This window comes from Prionailurus viverrinus, chromosome B3 (assembly GCF_022837055.1).
Source record: "Prionailurus viverrinus isolate Anna chromosome B3, UM_Priviv_1.0, whole genome shotgun sequence".
Classification (NCBI taxonomy): Eukaryota; Metazoa; Chordata; class Mammalia; order Carnivora; family Felidae; genus Prionailurus; species Prionailurus viverrinus.
Window position 1 is genome coordinate 7,008,534 of NC_062566.1, and position 21,683 is coordinate 7,030,216.

Genomic DNA, 21,683 nt, shown 5'->3' on the forward strand with positions numbered 1-21,683 from the left:
AGAGAGAGGAGAGAGAGAGTCCCAAGCAGGCTCCACACTGTCAGTGCAGAGCCAGACATGGGGCTCGAACCCGTGAACCTGTGAGATCATGACCTGAGCCAAAACCAAGAGCCTGATGTTTAACCGACCGAGCCACCCAGGCGCCCTCCACCTCACCAGGTGCACATTTTGAGTATACTTTACAAGGAGACCCACAGCCAGCTACTTGGTGGACCAAAGACTCGGGTAACAATATAGGGTATGGCTCACAACCACCTGAGTCTGTCTGGTTCCCCAAAATCATGCAAAATAGACCCTGTTTTCACTACTGTGTGTGTCTGCCCTTGAGTCCACATCAAGTGCTCTTGAATTCACTCATAAAATCACAAGAATGTTTCAAGATGCCATTACCACCAGGCCCAAGGTCAGCCCTGGCCCCCACCTGTCTCAGCAGGAGCCATCTGGGGGGCTTCCTGGGGGGGACCCTTTGTCTGCAGTGGGGGGGGGGGGCCTGCAGCAGACACCTCCCCAGGCCCCAGAGCTCACTCACCCCTGGCCCTGGTGGTTTCACAGGATGAAACCACCTAATTGCCTAAGACAAGACCTAACCCCGAGCCCTCAGAAGACCCAGGGAACTGTTAGTGGGGAGAAATGTACGGAATACTGGGTCCTGCAAATTCACGGTTCCGGGGCCCTGGGAAGAGGTGTGCAGGGGGGAAGTGGCTGCAGGCGGCTCTATCAGGGAGGACTGCCCGGTGCCGAGTCCCCTCCCCTGCCCTGCCCTCCCCTTTTCTCCAACTCCTTTCCCTCCCCTTCTCTCCTCCCCTCCCCTTCCCTCTTCAGGAAATGACACCACCAATGTCCACTCTGCTGACATGGTTGCCACAGTCTCACCGCAGGTCTGGGGCATGGGCACACCCTATTCCCTCGGACCTTGCTCTTCTGGATCCTCTCCCCCTGATCGCACTTAAATGGTATCCAAACACAGGAATCCCACTGAACAGGGCAGGGAGGGGAGACAAGACTTTCAGGGACAATGTGCCAATTCCTTACAACACGTCATTTTGCAACAACGCCCCAAACTTTCTCGCACACACCCCCCCCCCCGCCCCGGCCACAACGTGAGAACAGCCATATAATGACTACGTTCAGGACAGCACACATGGGCGGTAGAGGGAAGGGGTTGATAATTATGAGTCTCCTTTCCCTTCATGCTTTCTGTAGGTACCGACGACACACCGGGAAGGGTGGGTTTGCTTTGTGTAGAAGGGGGCGCACTGCGGGGGTTGACCCCCAACTGAATCCCCCAAAATAGAAGGTTAGGTGAGGTGTCGGCCAACCCTGGGGGCCTCCTGCCGACTCTGGAACACGCCTCCTCTCCGCACGCCCAGCCCGGCCCCTCCCTGGGTGCCCACAGGACCCTACCCCACAGGAGACCCTCCGCCACGGCACCTTCCCTGCAGCCCTGCTGGGAGAAAGAACCGCCCCGGACGACTGCAGCTGCAAGAGACGTGAAGAGCAGGGCAGACCGCCCGCCCCCCCCCCCCGCCCCCCCCCGCCAGCTTCTCCAGAACATCTAAGGACACCACGTGAGGACGGAAGCAAATAGCCAGCTTTCCTTCCCGGTGCTCACTCGGCCGGGCGGACCCAGCCTGGACTTGGCCCGTTCCTGCCCCTCCAAGCCAGGTAGGTAGGAGGCAATAACAAGCCAGCACGTTCTGACACTCTCTTCCCTGGAGACACCCCCAAGATTCTCCAAAATCCCCGCGGCAGCTCCCAGGAAATGACCAGATGTGCCTACACGTATATGCACAAACACCACACGCCCACCTCTCCCCCAGCACCATTCCCGTTCTCAGATTTTCCCTAAACCACCAGGACCAGGTGCCTCCCCCTTAGCCCCCCGCCTCTGCCCTCCTCCAGGCCTTGTGCCCGTGCCCCTGATCACCAGAAGGCACCTCGCTGGCCTCCGGCTTAGAAAACATCCAACGCAACAAACCGACGCATGCATGGGTCATGCCAAAAGGGTCGTTTTTTGGTTTGTTTTTTTTTAATTTTTTTTTTTATTTAAGAGCCCGCAGCGCTGAAGCTCTGGAATTTGGAAGGTCATTCCTGGCGGCCACGCCTGCCAGGCCCGGTGGAAGGCACCTGGAAGGCGGCACCGGGGTTTCTGTGTAAGGCGGAAGAATCCGGCTTCCCCGCACAGGGTTCCCGTCCCAAGGTTCAGAGGGCACACAGCTGCTAGGCGCCGGTCCCACTGAGTCACCGCTCTGGCCCCCGAGTACCCTGTGGGGGGAGAGGTAAAGCAGGCCCGCCCCAGGGACAAACAGGGCGGAGAAGAGCAGGAGGAAAGTCAACAAAGGATGTGCGAAAGAGGGAATAGAGGCACAGCTGGTTGTACAGGCAGGCTCTGCACCACGCCCTTGCCCCAGCAGTCTCCCCAGACACCCCCCTCTCTCCTGCAGAGGCCATCGCACTGTCCCGACAGCCAGGGCCTGGGGAACCCGTGGACACCGCAGCACTGACGGCCCTTCTCCGGAAACTGAATAACCTGAGAACAGGCGAGTCAGAAACGGCTACAGAGTTTTCACCCACAGCGGTGGTACAGGCCATAAGCCGGCAAAGTGCACGAACCCTGCAGAATGCCAGAAAAGAGGGGATAGAAAACACAAAACCCCTCTCCAGAGAGAACAGAATCCCAGAGCCCCAAAGGCACTGCTCAAGCAGCTAATCTCAACCTCGGGAAAAGAGCAAGACGGAAGGTCTCCATCCACCGGAGAGGTCAGCCCAAGGCCCTGTTTCCGGAAGCCAGCACATGTCTGGGCACACAGCTCTGAAACGAGCCAGCCCCCCAAAACCCCTGATCCACACCTTCAGGAGGGGCCTTCCTGCTGTCACCTCCTGGGTCCCGGTGGGTGTCCGGTCCAGCCTGGCCTAGAACAACTTCAAACGTGGTCCCCGACACTGTGCCTTTTTCAGGCAACCAAATCCCCATCCCTCTGAATCACCACGGTGATTTTCTAAAATTACATTTCCAAGCCCCAACAGTATAGAACAGGGCAGAGAAACACACGGAGGATGTTACTAACCAAAGGCTGCCTCGTGCTGTCTTTTCCTCCCAGAAAGGGAGAAGTTATTTCACATGTGCACACGCGTGTGCACACACATGTACACATACACGCACATACATATAGGTTTTTCCCTGATACACAAAATTCTTTGTGAACTAGCTATGTCTAATTCTGCTGGACCCTTTTTTTGAAAAAGGAGAGAAAAGAAGCCACAAACACCAGTATATTTCTGCTAGGGCTGGCTGGCTCTAAACATTTCAACTTTGAACTTTCACATAGCTGTCACCAAAGGCCAGAACTTGGCCAAGCCCAAAAGACCACTGAAGGGTCAGACGTCTAGAATGTCGTAGATCCAGGAGAGCAGAATATCAGAAATTAGAAGCTGAATATCCTCTAGGCTTTTTTTTTTTTAGGTTCCTGTTAACTTCTGATCTCTTTACTTTTGTGAACAGTTGCCTTAAAGTTACTTTTTTTAAGTCAAAATGTTTCTATCCCTTGCCCCGTAGCAAGGCAAAAACCCTCTTGAGGAAGACAGGGTGACATTTTAAAGGGGCATCCAGAGGGTAGTAGAGGCAACTCTCCTGCAGTGATATTCTGAGCTGATGTGCGACACACACAACTGTGCCAGAGTTTCATAGTGTTTGTTTTGGTTTCAACATCTCAGACAAGACAGCTTCCAGATCCTTCACATCCCAGGCTGCAGCTGACCAACGTTCCACAGGATGCTAACATGCTGGATATAGATTTTACCTAAAAGAAAAAGAAGAACCAGTCAATGCCCTCGGCAGAACCCTGCATCCATTCTGACCCTCACAGTCTCCATCCCATAGGCCACACTCACCCAACCACAGGACCTTTGAACATGCTATCTGGAAGGTAACTCCTTCTGTCCCTTCAGCTCCTCGCTCAGGATCCTAGCTCCCCATGCAGACCCCCTAGTACAGAGCTGCTTTTCTCCTTGTACTTCTCCTTCCTAGCAGTGCTACTGGTGTTTACTCCAGGGCTCCACAAAATTTTTCTGTCGAAATCCAGACAGTAAACATTTTCAACTTTGTGGGCCCTACATTCTCTGTGGCAACTACTCAACTCCACCCCTGTGGAACAAAAGCCACTGTGGATAATAGGAACATGCTTGAGCATGGCTGTGTTCCAATAAAACTTTATTTGTGGACACTGAGATTTTATTTGCAAATTTTTACAGGTCATGAAACGGTAGCCTTCTTTTAATTCTTTTTCAACCAGTAAAAATCATTCTTGGCTCACGAGCTGTACCGAAACCAGGCAGACAGCCATATTTAGCCCATGGGCCATAGTTTGCAAATCCCTGGTTTATGCAATTATCTGATTCATGTCTGGCTCTTGCTTAGGCTGGGGGCTCCTTGTAGGCAAGACCCATGTCTGAGCTCACTCATCTTTAAACCCCCGGCACCAACCACAATACCAGGAGTGAAAGAAAGCCTGGAAACTAAATCCACTCAAGACATCATCCAAAGAGACTCAAGAGAGGAGGGAAAATCTGTGAGGTCAGAGCCACCAATGTCCTCTGCTCATGTTTGATCATGGGCATCAAAAAATCATACATGTAAAAATAGTGGGGATTTAGGAGAATTTACAAAATAATTTCTTTTCATAATGTTCCATGACCCCAAATATAAATACTATCATCATCATCAGGTAACTATTTTCTAAAAGATAACAAACATCCTATTTTTAGGAAATACACACTTAAGTATTTGCCAGAAAGGAACATGATATATGTAACTTGCCCTCAAATGGTTCAGGAAAAAAAAAAAAATCTGTATGTACACACACACAGAGCCATCATAAGGCGACTGAGGTGAAACATTATACCAGGAAAATTTGGGTAAAGAGTATACTATTTTGGGGAGCACCCGGGTGGCTCAGTCGGTTGAGCATCCGACTTCGGCTCCGGTCATGATCTCACAGAGACTTCAAGTCCTGCATTGGGCTCTGTGCTGACAGCTCAGAGCCTGGAGCCTGCTTCAGATTCTCTGTCTCCCTTGCTCTCTGCCCCTCCCCCACTTGAGTTCTGTCTCTCTCTCCAAAATAAACATTAGCAAAAAAATGTTTCAAAAAAGAGTATGCTATTTTTGTTTTTGCAACTTCTTTTAGGCTTGAAATTATTTAACAAAAACTTTCAAGAAAAAAAAAAAAAAAGCAGGGGCTCCTGGGTGGCTAAGTCGGTTAAGCATCTGAGTCTTGATTTCAGCTCAGGTTGTGATCTCACAGTTCACGACTTTGAGCCCCACACTGGGCTCTGTACTGACAGCACAGAGCCTGCTTGGGATTCTCCCTCTCCTCTCTCTCTCTACCTCACCCCCACTGTCTCTCTCAAATAAAAAATATACTTTTAAAAAAAGAAAAAACACAAAGATAACTCATATTGGCCACTAGGATACCCTACGCAGCAGACTGGTGGGCAGAAAAGACAAGTTGCCACAGCCGTGTCCAATCTGTGCAGGGTGGCTTTTTTCCAGCATCCACATGCGCCCTCCTCCCTTGGGCTGGGGAGTGGGGGCTAATCTCCCCCAACTGAGATCCACGGAGCCCAGATGCTCACCCCCACTCTACAGATGCAGCCTGAGGACCTCAGATGTAAAGACTCCCACCAGGGCTGCCCCCCTCCCACAAGAGTCAGGCTACATCCACTGCGGGTTCAATGTAGGGGGGCCAAGGGACTGGGGACCGAGCTTTCAAAGCTTCCAAAGACCAAGAAAGGGACCCGAGTGAAGGGACTGGATTCCCAATGGCTCCACCGAAGCGGCCGTGCCTAGGAAGGGGAGCAGACTTGGGCCCTGGCCTGCTGAATCTGGGAGGAGCAGAGCATGAGGAGTCACAGAGGCACGGACTTCACGTAGGGCACACGGGCCGGAGACTCACCTTCTGATCCGGGGACATACATCTCAGGGATGACGTGAGACCACACCCAGGGTCGTCCGCCAGGCCCCTGTCTGTGCCCACGCCCCCAGGCAGCCACGAACACCCCTGTGCTTATAGAATAAATGTGCTCGAAGGACGGAGTGGGACGGGGCGGGCGCAGGGGGCCCCCCATGAATCACCACGCTCTGCACAACTACTCAGCTCCTCCACAGCACAGTGGGACGGGGGGAAAGGAAACAAGAGTTTACACACACCTCCAGAGGGGAGCAGTCACCCTGGGTGCCTGCGATCGCCCTCGGGGGGGTCACCAGCTCTCCAGAAGCAGGCGAGCCCCATCACAAGTCTGGGCCGTGGGGTAGGCTTCAGACTCTCCGGTGACGTTGTGACTCAGGAAGCTCCAGGGGACCGTGGACACGGACACTAGGGCTCTCTGTTTTATCTCCCTGCCTCCCCAAGGCCATGCAGATTTGGGCTTCTCCCCCGGAGGGCCCCGTGGGGTGGGGGACAGGCTCACGGCTGCAGCTCCCCCGGCTCTCCCTCCACTCGCTCAAACCCACACACATCACACATGCTGTCGACTCTCCCCCCCTCACTCCTCCCCGCCCCTCAGTCCGCCTTGGGGTGCTTCCTTTCAAACCCACCATGAGCTTCACCTCCTCTGGAAAGAGCTTCCTGCCCCGGCGAGGTAACCCTCCTGGCTGTCCACAGCACCCCGTTCTTTCCTCCCAGCGGTTCCCAGGTTTCTGGCTGTCCCTCCCCAACCCCTGCCCCGGTCTCAGCACAAGCTCCCGGGGCACAGGCCAGGTTCACCCAACCTCACTCACAGTGAATGGAATTAGCAGGCTCGCGAGCCGGACACACAGAGGTGGGGGATGCGCAGAGATTTCTAGAAAGACTCTCTCAGCCTCTTTCTCTCCCCCAGAACAGCCAAACTGCTAACAACACTCCTGCTTCATCAAGAAGAGAAACCCGAGAGGGTCTCAGAGCTGAGCCCCCCGCCCTCCCTGGCAGCTCCCTGAGAAGTGAAGACACATTTGGGCTCCATACCCCATGCTTATTCCTTTCAAACCTCCAAGCGTCCTGTGCAACGACACTGGGTTATAACCATCCCGGAGAAGGAGAAGGGCGTGTCCCAACCTGTCTGTGTCCCGTGCTTTGTCTGTCAGCAGAAAAAAGCCCTCGGGGCGCCTGGGTGGCTCAACCAGTGAAGCATCCGATTTCCGGCTCAGGTCATGATCTCAGGGTTTGTGGGTTCGAGTCCTGAATGGGGCTCCGTGCTGACAGCTCAGGGCCTGGAGCCTGCTTCGGACTCTGTGTCTCCCTCTCTCACTGCCCCCCCCCTCAAGAATAAATAACATTTTAAAAAAGAAGAGCCCTCAACACACAGGGTGTTGCATCTCTGTACCTGTGAGCACCTAGCAGCCGACCTCTCCGCACAGCAGTCCGGGACACCTCAGGGAGGTGAGGCGAGGACCACCACTGCATGTCAACCGTGCTCCCGCTTTCATCCAGGACACCAACCACAGTAAGGAGCAACCAAACAACGTGGCCAGCTTTGCAAAAGCATTGCTAAGATTATTTGTGCTAGGTTTTGGGTTGTTTCGTGGGTTTTTTTTTTCCTTTGTTCTTTTCACTTGATTCTTCTGTAGCCCTATAAGCTCTGGTGTGTGTGTGTGTGTGTGTGTGTGTGTGTGTGTGTGTGCACATGTGTGTAGGCAGGAGACAAGTCACATTCACTTCGTGGTAAATTTTCATCGCCACTCAAATTCCTGTTGGTATAGGTTCTCTGCTCAGAGACCTAAAATTCAAATAGTTTTACGGTGCATGATACCTTAGCGGAGGACTGCCCCCAGATGGCCAATACTGCTCTTCAAAGAAACAGAAACGTCCCCTGACATGCCCGTCTTTCAGACAGAAGCTCAGCCTGTACAGAAGAGGGCTGGCAGAGCATCGTCCAAGCAGGTAGGGGGGTGACCCCCTTCTGTTGTCTGAGGTCCAGGTAGGTTACTCTGGCATCCTCAGGGGAATCTGTGGGTCGCTGATTCCTTCCCGGCCTCAGAAGCTCACCATACCCCATTGCCCCCACAGCTGCCCACATGTTGATGCTCCTAACAGCTTCATTCCTCACTCTAGAACCTTCGTTCCAGAAGACGAGGAAGCAGGGAACAGAAGGGCCATTTGAGCCCAACCTTCAAGAAGTCACTGCTCTGGGGCACCTGGGTGGTTCAGTCCATTAAGCATCTGACTTCAGCTCAGGCCATGATCTTACGGTCCATGAGTTTAAGCCCCGCATCGGGCTCTGTGCTGACAGCTAGGAGCCTGGGGCCTGCTTCAGATTCTGTCTCCCTCCCTCTCTCTGCCCTTCCCCAACTCTCTCTCTCTCTCTCTCAAAAATAAGTAAACATTAAAAAAAACATTTTTTTTAAGTCACTACTCTGTGCTTAGCAACTTCCATAAGGTGCCCAGGACTCTGAGCCCCGGGCTCAGTCTAGCACAAGTAAGTCATTCTGCTTTCTCCTGCTCCCAGCCTTGCCTCCAGGGGCCTCTTGCTGCAAACAGCCACCTAATGCCCTTTGTTCCAAAGACAAGATGCCAGGCACAGTGCCTGGCATCCCAGAGGAAAGCTCATGGCTTTCTAATGAGATTCCCACAGGAAGCTCTATTCACAAGAGGGTGGGAGGCGGGCACTTGTAGAATGCATGCCTGGATTCCCACAGGCCACATCTTTTCCAAACCTAAGAAGCAGAGGGACGTAGCACGCAAGCTTGGGCGGGAGGAGCAGTGGGTCTCCCCGGCTCCCAGCACCCACCTTTGCACCCCACGTGTCACAGCCACCACTACCACCTACAGACAACCGGGAGGAAGGGTGGCACCTGCCTCGCCACCGGGGGACACGCCCAACGGGTGTCACAGGGGACTCCTGTAGGAAAGTGGGGATGCACGAAGACCCAGAACATCAGCCACAGCCGCACGCCAGGCCAACCAAGCTCAAAGCACAAACAGCCGGGGTTCAAACGCCTTTGGAAACATGGAACCATTCCAAAACCCCAGGGTTCTCTGTACTCCGGTTAGCTGTCATTTATTTCTTCTAATTAGCCTTTTTAAGGACAGAACGGGGAACACATTTCCACAGACTTTGTTTCCCTCCACGCCCCCGCCCCATCTGGCCCTAAACGTTGGAGGTCTTATCTCATGGACTTGAACATCCCAGTTGCCCAGGAGCCTAAAAAGAGGGCTACGCACAGAAGTCAGGAAGCCCTGGCCACCTTCTCTCCATTTCCTGCCTGGCTGATGCGGCCAGGCTCTGCGTCCCAAAATGTCATCAAAGAACAGCACGTGTAATAGTACGGACCAAGTTACTGCCTCACTGCCCTGGGCACCGAAAACACGATTTTCCTCTTTGCAGTCACTCATAAAATAACCCAAGGTCATAATTCAGCTGCATCGATTTAAATGCAGTCTGTTTCCCAGAGGGAACCCCAATATTTCACTGAGCTAGGTCTAAACAGGAAAGACAAGTACCTGTGAAGAGATTATCAGGGGCAGACAGAGAAGTTCTCAAAAAACACTAACCCGAACATAAAACTGGTCTTAAAATTCGTGTTCTTTCAAACTTATTGACCTATAAAGTTGTTTGTAACATTCCGTCCAGGTGGAAAACTGTTCCAAAGCAGCACGTGTAACACGGTCCTACTTCTACAAAAAAAGAAAATTCACAGATATGTACTCACACACACTCTAGTGGTTACCGTTAAGTAGTGAGATTACAGCAATTTGATTTTTCCTTTCTCTTCTCTGTAATGTCTATAGCATACATGACATCTGTAATAAGGAAAGCTGTCACTCTCAGTCTTCCTAAATGGTCGGTCATCTCTGGGCCTGAGGGCTAGAGCAGTCTTGTGTCTGGTGACCCAGCTCCAAGTTCGCTCACGTCCTGGTATCATTTCAACCACAAACAACACAACCCGGAGCTGCTTGAAGTTCAGCAGACAGGAGGATGGTGCCTGGTGATGAGGAAAGCCTGTGGGAGGCAGCTAAAGTAGATTGTTACAGAATAAACACTGGGGCGCCGGGGTGGCTCAGTTGGTTGCATGTCTGACTCTTGATCTCAGCTAAGATCTTGATCTCAGGGTCATGTGTTCAAGCCCCATGTTGGGCTGAAAAACACAAAAAAAAGAAAGAATGAAAAGGGGACCATGTCTACACGATTCAAAGATTAAAAAGATAGTAAGAGAATGCTGTGAGCAACGTTGGGACAATAATTTGAAAACTTGGATGAAGTGGAAAAAATCCCAGAAATACGACCCATATCAAAACTAACCCAAGAGGAAACAAAGACTATGTAGTCCTATCACTGTTCAAAGGACTGAACATCAATAGTTTTTTTTGTTGTTTTTTTTTTTTTTTTTTTACTCTTTGCACACAGAAAACATCAGGATCCGGTGAGTTTCAGCATGTTCTACTAAACATTTAGGAAACAAATAATTCTAATCTGATACAAACTGTTCTAGAGACACGGCAAATAAGGAACCTACCCTACCTTGCTTTATAAGGAAAACGTGTCTTGCTGGTAAAACATTTACCAAAGCCTGACAAAGATATCACAAAGTAGGAAAAGGACAAAGCAATCTTGGTCACTCAGACAACCAAAGAAAGCCCTAAATAACTATCATCAAAGTAGAGGCAGCGACGTGCATGACAGGATAACACAATGAGAATCACGCTCCTTTTGTTGCACAGACACAAAGTTGGTTTAATATCAGAAAAACCTAACACAATTTCACCACCGTAACAGATGGAAGGTTAATAAACAGTATGACTGACCCTCTCAACAGAGCTAGAAAAGGCATTAAAATAAAATTTGACATTAGCAAACTAGGGACAGAGGGAACCTTTGCAGGAAAGAAATTCTACGAAACCCTACGGCCACCACCACTCTTAGTGGCCAGCATGGAAAGCACACACTTTAAGGTCAAGAATAAGGCAGAATGTCTATCGCTTCTATTTAACAATGATTTAGAGGCAGAGGCGCCTGGGTGGCTCAGTCCATTAAGCGTCTGACTCTTGATTTTGGCTCAGGTCGTGATCTCACAGTTCAGGAGACCAAGCCCCGAGTGGGGTCTGTGCTTGGGATTCTCTCTCTCCCTCTCTCTCTCTGCCCCTCCCCTGCTCATGCTCTCTGTCTCAAAATAAATAAAGAAATATCTTTTTAAAAAGTCACCACGTGTTGAGGGGCCCCAAGTACTGCTGTGTCATGTGGAGCTGGAGCCACCCACTATGAAAGTGGCCAATGACCTACTCCAGAGCATATGCTCTGAGACCCTGTTTCTTTTTTTTTTTTTAATTTTATTTATGTTTGTTTATTTTTGAGAGAGAGAGAGCACGAGCTGGGGAGGGGCAGAGAGAGAGAGGGAGACCCAGAATCCGAAGCAGGCTCCAGGCTCCGAGCTGTCAGCACAGAGCCCAACGTGGGGCTTGAACTCAGGAACAAGGGGATCATGACCTGAGCCGAAGTCAGATGCTCAACCGACTGAGCCATCCAGGCACCCCTCAGACCCAGTTTTTTACCTGTTCTTGCCCTTGAAACAAACCAGGGAGCATACTCAGACTTTCGTAAAAGCAAACGTGAGGCTCCCGGGTGGCTCAGTCGGTTGAGCATCCGACTTCGGCTCAGGTCATGATCTCATAGTTCATGAGTTCGAACCTCGCGTCGGGCTCTGTGCACACAGCTTGGAGCCTGGAGTCTGCTTCAAGTTCTGTGTGTGTCTCTCTCTCTGCCCCTCTCCCCTGCTCACACGTGCTCTTTCTCTCAAAAATAAACATTAAAAAAAAATGTATTATCTGTTACCTAACACCTACCAGGGGGTTCAATTTAATCATCTGCTTTTAGAAACAAAATCACTATGCCGAAGACATACCTGCCTTCCTATGTTTACCGCAGCATTATTTATGACAGCTGAGACATGGAAACAACCAAAGTGTCCGTCGACAGATGAAAAGATAAAGAAAATGTAGTGGGTATATATACATATGTAATAGAATATTATTCAGCATAAAAAAGAAGGAAATCCTGCCATTTGCAACAACATGGATGGACCTTGAGGGCATTATGCTAAGTGCAATATGCCAGACAGCGAAAGACGAATACAACATGATCTTACTCGTATGTAGAATTTCAAAAAAAACACACCATACTCATAAGAAAAAGAGACCAGATTTGTAGTTAGCAGAGGTGGAGGGTTGGGGTTGGGGGACTCGGGTGAAGATGGTCAAAAGGTGCAAGCATCCAGTTAAGAGATAATACGTACTGGGGATAGCTGTGGCTAACACTGCCTTATGGTGTACCTGGAAATTGCTAACAAAGTACCAATGTCAATTCAGCGCGTACGGTCAGCCTAGAAGAGGCACTTGCTGCATTGTTTGAAGTACTAAGATGAGCCGTGGAATTTTCTTAATCCGACAGTGGTTTCAATACTTCTTTTCATGATACCAGACACAATACCAATCCAGCAGTCTTTAAGCCACAATAATACTTGTGTCCATGTGCTCAGGAAAGGGCCCCTTTGGGGATGCCTGGGTGGCTCAGTGGTTAAGCATCCTACTCTTGGTTTCAGCTCAGGTCATGATGTCACAGTTCATGGGTTCGAGCCCCACATTGGGCTCTGCGCTTAAGAATGCAGAGCCTGCTTGGGATTCTCTGTCTCTCCTTCTCTCCCTGCCCCTCCCCCGCTCACCCTCTCCTTCTCTCTCTCTCAAAATAAACATTTTTTAAAAATGTTAAAAAAAATAAAAGAAAGAAAGGGCCCCTTTTCCTACCTTACACTAAAGTACAAGCCTAAAGATAGACTATCTGGACAGACTGATTGATATATTTCTTTGTTAGGGTCTTTTCCTATTTAGTGAGATGCAAGGCTTCCACAGCTAGTTCAGTCATGAAGTATGGATGAGATTCTATTTAAGTGTCTCAGCATCAAAACAGTACATTGAGCCCCGTAAGCCCACAAGGGCTCCCTACTGTATAATGCTTCCAGGCCTGCAGGACACAGCAAACCCTCTTCATTGTGACTAATAACGAGGACAGAGTTTTCTTCATGTTATGTTTTATTTCTGTGCATTGAACATGAGACAGATGAAATGGCTAAGCAATAAAACCAGTACGACCACGAACTTTCTTACGTGTATATTATGTGATAGTATGGATGAACATCACTGATTGTTCCCATTCTAGTCAAAGGGCTACTATTTACCTAACATGCAAATTATAGCTAATGGTTTTGCTCTGCTATCTACTATAATCAATCCATGCTTTAATGTTTGTGTATTCTTAATAAAATGTAGGTGTGATTTTTTTTAATGTTTATTTATTTGGGGGGGGGGTGGGAAATGTGAGCATGAGTGGGGGAGAGGCAGAAAGAAAGGGGGAGACAGGATCTGAAGCAGGATCCATGCTGACGGCAGACAGCCCGATGCAGGGGTCAAACTCACAAACCATGATATCGTGACCTGAGCCAAAGTCAGAGCCAAAGTTAAGAAACCGGCTGAGCCACCCAGGCACCCCCAAGAAAATAGCATTTTTTTAAGTTAAAATACATACCTATATATGTAAAACACCTGGCAATATACGTAACAGAAACTTATAAAACATTTATGGAGACATTTTTGAAAGTACTGAAAGACATTTTTTTTTAAATACCTAAGTAAATGGAAAGTCATCCCATATTCATGGATTGGAAGGATTCTCACAAAGGGGCTGATTTCCCCCTAAACTGATGCATGGAGTCAAAATCCCAAACATGCTTTTGTTGAACCTGACAACTGATTTATAAAGAAGGGCCAAGAACAGCTGTGCTGACAAAGAACAAGTCAGGAGAGGTTGTGGAAGACTGGCCTTCTCAGGAATGGAAACGCTGCATGTGCTGGTTAATCTGACATGTCAACTTGACAAGAGTCACAAGGTGCCCTGACATTTGGTCAAACATTCTGAGTGTGTCTGTGAGGGTGTTTCTAGAGATTAACAATTTTATCAGTAGACCAAATGAAGTAGATTGCCTTGTCTGATGTGGGTGGGCCTCGTCCAATCAGTTGGAGGCCGGAATAGAACAAAAGGCGGGTAAGAGGGAATTCACTCTCCCTGCTGACTGTTTTCAAGCTGGGCCACTGGTCTCCTCCATCACTTGGAATAGGACTTACATCCCTGGCTCTCCTGGTTCTCAGACCTTCAGACTTGGACCTTTATAATAAATCTTTCTTTATGTAGATACATATCCTATTAGTTCTGTTTCTCTGGAGAGCTGTCCAGGGAAAACTCAGGATTGGGTCCAGCCTGGACCTGTAGTTCCCCTTTGTAGGCAATAACTGAAAACTTAAGCAAACAACTTCCTCTTCTCTGAGGCTTTGAGCCCTCATCTCTAATCTACGCTCACCCCCGTCCTTACACTGAGAATCTCATACATCCAAAGAGCACACTCCAAAAGAATCCAAAACGCAAACTACAATCCTGAAGTCACAAAGTCATTCTGACTTTCCTACAGGCTCCCTTTCTCATCGGTAAATTCCAGCCAAGGAGTAACCCTCGCCCCACTCCATGCTCTCAGCCATCAGTTTTAGAGTGGCTGAAAGAGAAGTGTCCATTTGTGGGCAGTCTGTGGCACAGGCAGCTGCCGGAACCAGATCCCCGCAGGCAGTGCGCGACAAGCTCGTCGTCTGATATTCAGTGCCCCTTTTCTTCACGCAAAGCTGATTCCTCCAGCGTTCGCATTTGGGGAAAGTGGGAATAACCATTTCTCTGCCAGCTTTCTGGGTGCTGTGCATTCTAGCAAGGGATCAAAGCGGTTCCCCCCATAAGCAGAACGCCCCAAGGTCAAACACATAACCAAAGAACAAGGACACGTGGACGCCACACCTGGCCTTGCGTTGTTTTCCAAGGTGAACCGTCCCACCACCCCAACACCCGAGGGCCCAAGGAGGAAGCTGCTGCCCCCCCCCAACCCCCGTACCTGTATTTGATGTCAAATACTGTGGAGTCCTCATCCTCATCATCTTCTTCGTTCAGCGGGGCCATTTCCACTCGCTCGGCTGGAGTAGTGATGATGTCATACTTGCGGGTCTTCTTCAACCTCTTTCCCGACCTGGAGGAAGGGAGGCACGTTCCTGAGAACTCTATGATGCCCAGAGGTAAGTGACGTTGCCCCCTCCCACTTGCTCCGGGCAGCCCTGGCAGACGTCCCAGCTCCCTCCCTTTCGGCCATGGGAACTCTTACAGATTCTGGACCTCGCCAATCCTCTTGGTCCTCACCTGCAAAGTGGAGATGATCATGCCTGCCCTGAGCACTGAAAAGCCCAGTGAGCAAATAAATAGTACCCCAATGCAATATTTTTTTTTTCAACGTTTATTTATTTTTGGGACAGAGAGAGACAGAGCATGAACGGGGGAGGGGCAGAGAGAGGGAGACACAGAATCGGAAACAGGCTCCAGGCTCCGAGCCATCATTAGCCCAGAGCCTGACGCGGGGCTCGAACTCACGGACCACGAGATCGTGACCTGGCTGAAGTCGGACGCTTAACCGACTGCGCCACCCAGGCGCCCCCCAATGCAATATTTTTAAAAGGGCAAAATTAATGCAAAGAAAATCTGCGATGAGCCAAAGATGAAAATGTTCAATGAAGACAGGATCCAGCCCTGGGTTTGCATGGGTGTGACACATCTGTCCCCTTGCCCCCTCCCCCCACCTCCCCAAGCATAGATGTCACAGGTGGCACCGACAGGCCAACCAGGTGGGATCTGGGTCAAGGCTCAGGCACTCTCCACCTGTGTGATCTCAGGCAAGTCGGTTAATCTCCCTAAGCCTCAGTTTCCTCCTAAATAGAATAGGATACAGACAGTATTTGCCCCTCACAGCCAAGAGAGAATTAAATGAGATGGTGAATTCAAGGAGCCTACACACAGGAGGCTCTCGGCAAAAATTACTGTTAGTAAAAATAATAAACAAACAGAAGTGCTATAGCCTCTCTCAGATGACAAGGGCTTGTAAAAAAAAAACAAGTCAATATCATTTCCAGCATGAGGATTTATGGGGACAGTGAGTTATAACACGAAGCTTTTACCTCTGGGATGGTAAAGGGTCACCGCGAGCCACCGGGAAAGTGCTAAGACACGTCCTTCGGTCTCTGGCGTTAGTCACTCTGCACGAAGGATGCTACATTTATCAGGGCAGGGCTGAAAGTTTATAATGCCACTGGGAATAATACTATTATCATGACTACTGATGCTCTTTGCATTTATTTCTCCACTATCTTGACTATTTTCCCAAATGCCTTGTATTCTACGGTGTCTCTCGGTTTTGACTACATTTGATACTGCCTATGAGAAGCCAGACAACCTCCTCCCTGCAAATAATCATAAATGGGGCACTGAAGAATCGTACACTCTGCACATTCCTCCTGCAGACTGTCAGCTCTTCCCAGGTGGTGACCACATCCAGGATACACGCAAGACCTCTTTGTCCCCCACATGCAGAAATTCTTTGCTCAGTTTGTAAAATGATGAAATAAGAAATTCACTTTAAGGTTTCTTTTCTGTATATCATTTTTTAAGTTTATTTCTTTATTACTGAGAGAGACAGAGCACGAGCAGGGGAGGGGCAATAGAGAGAGAGGGAGACACAGAATCCGAAGCAGGCTCCAGGCTGTCAGCGGTCAGCACAGAGCCCGATGCGAGGCTCGAACCCACGAACCATGAGATCATGACCTGAGCCGAAGTCAGATGCTTAACTGACTGAACCCCCCAGGCGCCCCAACTGTCAGGTTTCTCATAATTTCTTAGCAACAGCAAATTGTTCTTGTTTTACCTGGTATGATTTACCAAAAACATGAAAGTGTCACTTACGTAGAAAAAGTATATGTTTATCTGTATGTGTACCTGTATCTTCGGCATAAAGCACCCTATACAACCTCTAGTACCTGCTCCTTGTGGTTTTTCAGGGAGAGACTTCGAGAGACACGGAGAAACCAGCTATAAATTCTGATGATTGGGGCACCTGGGTGGCTCAGTCGGTTAAGCATCCGACTTTGGCTCAGGTCATGATCTCGAGGTTCATGAGTTTGAGTCCCACATCGGGCTCACTGCTGTCAGCCTGTCAGCACAGAGCCCACTTGGAATCCTCTGTCCCCACCCCCTCTCTCTCTGCCCCTCCATTTGCCTTCTCTCAAAAAGATATGAAACATTAAAAATAAAAAGTCTGGTGATCACCACACCCTACCATAAAGCTATCTGCCCTACCTGGACAGACACACACACACACAGAGGCATGGGTGTGATTGCTTGTATTTCAAACGTGAGATGAGGCATGGTACCAGTACCAAGCTTGGGGGGGTAAGAGGGGCACAGCCAGTCGCCTCCCCAGTGGTCCTGGACAATGGCATTTTAGAAGGAGGCTTTATGCAAGAGTATAAACACTAACCTTGTAAACACCACTAGTCCTACATTCTCAACCCTCAACAGACTCTTCTTTTCTATCCACCTCCCCCCAAAGGAGTAAAGTAAGTCTCTGCCTTCTGCCCTAGCTGACTCATAATCCTTGACCAACTCCATCTCCGATACTGGACAGGGGAGATTAGAAACAGCTCCAGATGCCACAAGCCACCCAGGACAAAGGCACAAGGAACCACCCATCCCCAAGCCCTGAAGACGGGCCAACATCCCCATCTACGCAGACCCTCACACCACATCTTTGTCAGGAAAATAGCCCCACATCTCCACCCAGATGACTCACAGCTGTTCAGAGCTCTTTGCAAAGCCTGGCTTTGCAAAGGTTTTTGCCCAAAGAGACTGACAGCCTGATGGTTTCGGGCTGAGGAATCACAGTGCTGTTTGCAGCTCTTTTTCGGGTACAAGGAAGCCTAGAAAATGCGAAATCTGATCTGAAAACCTCGTTGTACACTCGGAACTTGAAACCTAATTTAGTCATTGGCCCTGGAGCAGGACTGACTGCTGACTCTGGAAGAAGGTTCTGGAGGCTCTGACTTTAGCTCTGCTTCATGGGAGTGGATCCCTATCACCCCTAAAATCACCTCCCTTCTTCCTGATGGTTTATAGAGTCTCGCCATGAGAAAATTAACTTAGCTAGTTTAAAGTAAGACCCTTGAACAGTTACCCAGGGGAGAAACTGGAAAACACCACCAGCTTCTAGAATGTCACGGCCTACTTGGTTTAATGCCACCCATTCCAACCATGTGACCTCAGCAAATAATTTTAAACCCCAAGATTACACCAAAGGTGTAATGGTTAATTCTATATATTAATTCTGTATGTCAACTGCCACAAGGCGTTCAGGCATTTCATCAAACATTACTTCTGGGTGTTTCTGTGAGGGTATTTCTGGATAAGATTAACATCTGAATTGACAGACTAAGTAACAGACTGCTCTCCTCATCCAATCAGCTGAAGGTCTGACCAAAACATAAAGACTGACCTCCCTGCCTGACTGCCTTTGAGCTGGGACATTGTTTTTTGTTTGTTTCTTCCCTATGTTGACAATTAAGCTGAAAAGCTAGCTTTTCTTGGGTTTCAGGCTTGCCATCCTTGGGATGGGAACTTACACCATTGCAAGCTCTTGGGTTTCTAGATTGCACATTCTCCTTGCAAATCTTGGAACTTGTCAGCCTCCTCAATCTTGTAAGCCAATTACTTAAAAAAAATATATATATATATATATATGTATATGTATACATGTATATATACATATATATATATAAATCTATTGAGTGATTATATACAAGTGATTAATGTTTTAATAATATAATTCATGTGTTACATATTGATATATGTTCCATGGCTCTTAGAAAGATAGAAAGATAGATCGATCCATCCATCCATCCATCGACCCTCTTGGTCCTGTTTCACTAGGAGGACCCTGACTAGGGACAAGAGGCCACTAACAAGGGCCCTCATGCATGCTTTAAATGCCAGTTCTGACGTAATGAGCTGAAGAAATTACATTTCAAATGATCAGCTCTCTGAGACACAGAAACATCACAAACAAGGAGCGATGTCACTGCTCCATGGCTGGATGTGGTAACAGGGAAACTGGGACCCAGTGAGAGGCTGAAGAGACCCAGACGCATGGACAGCGGCCTCCAGGGACAAGTGCCTTTGGTGGAGGGGGGCAGTCACGGTCAATGCACAAGCTATGCACGCATTCAGGTGGGGTGGGATGGGAGGCTCCCCACATATTTGTCACCAGAGGAGGCGAACCCCTCCTTTCCTAGCAGTGCCCAAGTCAGAAGCAAGGAAACACGTGAACAGTGAGCATTTCCCGCAGACTCCAAGGGTCCTGGGGCTGGAGAACAGTGTCATCCTGCTTCAAGGAGGGAGAATGGGAGAAAACAGAAAACGGATAGTTCTCCAGCCCGAATAACTTCACCCAGTCCTGCTCTGTCTTCTCTGAGTGTGGACACTCTAATGTGTCTTTTCTAATTAATACCAGTCCACGACAGGTGAGCTCTTGCTGGGCTAAGTCATTTACACATACGATCACGTGTCACAGCTCATCAAGCACTCTACAAGGTGCCGCCGCCTGCCTCACAACTGAGGAAAAGGGGGCTCAGAGAGGTTGATGTTCCCACGGCCAAGGCCAAAGGCTGCCCCAGAACAAAGCTCCCTGGCGGTCACCTTGAACCACCCGTGCCTGCCAAGAGGCAAGGCGCCAGCTATCTCTAGATACTTCCTGCTCACTCTCAAACGCAAGCCCACTCCGCACCCCCACCAGACTCCACCCCCACTCCACGTTAACACCAAGAAACTCTCTGCCCTTCTAGGACCTGCCACTTAACAGAGCTCGCACATTCCTACTCCAAATTGATCTGCACACACTCCTAATGAACTCGCTCTAAATCGTGGACCCTCAGGATGTGAGTCGGTTCAAAGCAGGCCAGTTTCCATTTCCTCTCTCCTTTCAGAGTCTATCTTCAGGGGCCTGGGTGAGTCCCCTTCCCACTTGGTCCCCGCGGTTGAGGGGACCTGGTCACCTACCACACCCCCAGTTCCAGGAGTAGCTGTGGGACTGAAGCCCGAGCCAATCAGTGTGTTGCAATCCCCAGGCCACGGCAAGAGGGGCGGGACTGGGGACCAATCAGAGCCAATGGCCTTTTGCTAGGAAGGCTGGACCGGGGGCAGTAAATGCTCCATCCACTGGTCTTGAGACCCAAATGAAGCAAGCCATCTTGCCACCTTCTGGAAATGGGAAGTAAAGGGGTGCCTGGGCAGCTCAGTTGGTTAAGCGTCAGAGTTTGGCTCAGGTCATGATCTCACAATTCAGGGGTCAAGCCCCACGTCTGGATCTGTACTTAGAGTGTGCAGCCTGCTTGGGATTCTCTCTCTCTCTCTCTCTCTCTCTCTCTCTCTCTCTGCCCCTCCCCCATTCATGCTTTTTTTCTGTCTCTCTCTCAAAATAAACAAATAAACTTAAAAAGAAAAAAAAGAAATGGAAAATAAAGCCCATATGGCAGAAGGCAGATTGGGAGGGAGAGAGATCAAGTTCCAAATCTACTATAAAGCCAGCCCTCCTTGGGGCGCCTGGGTGGGTCAGTTGGTTGAGCGTCTAACTTCAGCTCAAGTAACAATCTCACCATTCATGAGTTCGAGCCCCACGTCGGACTCTGTGCTGACAGCTCAGAGCCTGGAGCCTGCTTCGGATTCTGTGTCTCCCTCTCTCTCTGGCCCTCCCCCACTTGCATGCGTGTGCTCTCTCTCTCTCTCTCTCTCCATTTCTCTCTCAAAAATAAACATTAAAAAAATTAAAAATAAATGAATAAATAAATAAAATAAAGCCAGCCCTCCTTGACAGCTACCAAAGCCAGCCTGGGATGAGGTTTCTGTCACACACCACATGGAGAATCCAAACAGTCACAGGATCCTGACGGAACAAAGGCAGGCACAGCATGAAATGAAACCATCGCTGTAACAATACAAACCATCTTGGGATTTTCCTACCTGCTAATGGTAAAACTTCCACATGTACATACAATTTCATTTCTTCTAACCCTTCAAAACCCCAGGACTCATCCCTGCTCTAGAAAGAAAGAACCCATACATACAAAGTGCCCCAGTGACAACATCCTAAACATTTCTGCTTAGAGCCACCAGGGAACAGGTTTTCCAAGAACACAAACATCCTGGTGACTCCTTCCCACAGGGATGTTTTATAAGCACACTGGCCTGCGAAAAAAGCCAAGGCCACATGGCCACAAAGACTCTGAAGTCCCCTGAGTCTGTCTCTCCAGGGGACAGTGCGTCAGCTTGTGGGCACAGCCCTCATCTCGGTAACCAACCTGAGGAAGAAAGTTCTAGACACCTGGTTCTAGAGCCCAGGTGCAGAGTCAGATCTGAGTTCATAACCCAGCAATTCTATACACAGGCCTGTTTCCACAGTCATACACAGGGGCGGGGGGGGGGGGGGGGGGGGGGCAGGCAGGGGAGGAGCCTGCCAAAACTGTCAGGCATACAGCTTCCAGCTAAAGAAGATTCGAGAATCAAAGAAGGGAAAAGATATAGCTGGCCTGTGCTCTACAGCATGGCCCCGTTGATACCATTTCTCTTCAGTGAATAAGGTCCCTTTATTTTTTTATTTATCCATTTTTTGAGAGACAAAGAGAGAGAGAGACAGAGTGCTTGGAGGAGGGGCAGAGAGAGGGGGGGAGAGAAAATCCCAAGCAGGCTCCGTGCTGTCAGTGCAG

The 21,683-nt window shown here is 49.4% G+C and overlaps 1 protein-coding gene across 3 annotated transcripts in view; it reads right to left on the bottom strand.

Annotated features, from left to right (window-relative positions):
- The window catches only part of FAM174B (family with sequence similarity 174 member B), a 243,143-nt gene that overhangs the window by 205,828 nt on the left and 15,632 nt on the right, over positions 1 to 21,683 (bottom strand). For 2 of the 3 annotated variants that reach the window (XM_047863501.1, XM_047863500.1), the window contains exon 2: positions 14,948 to 15,079. In XM_047863501.1, the coding sequence (XP_047719457.1) occupies positions 14,948 to 15,079 (132 nt within the window). Of the gene's footprint in view, positions 1 to 3,258; positions 3,801 to 14,947; positions 15,080 to 21,683 lie in introns of those variants that run through there. The other variant, XM_047863502.1, reaches the window with a different exon arrangement.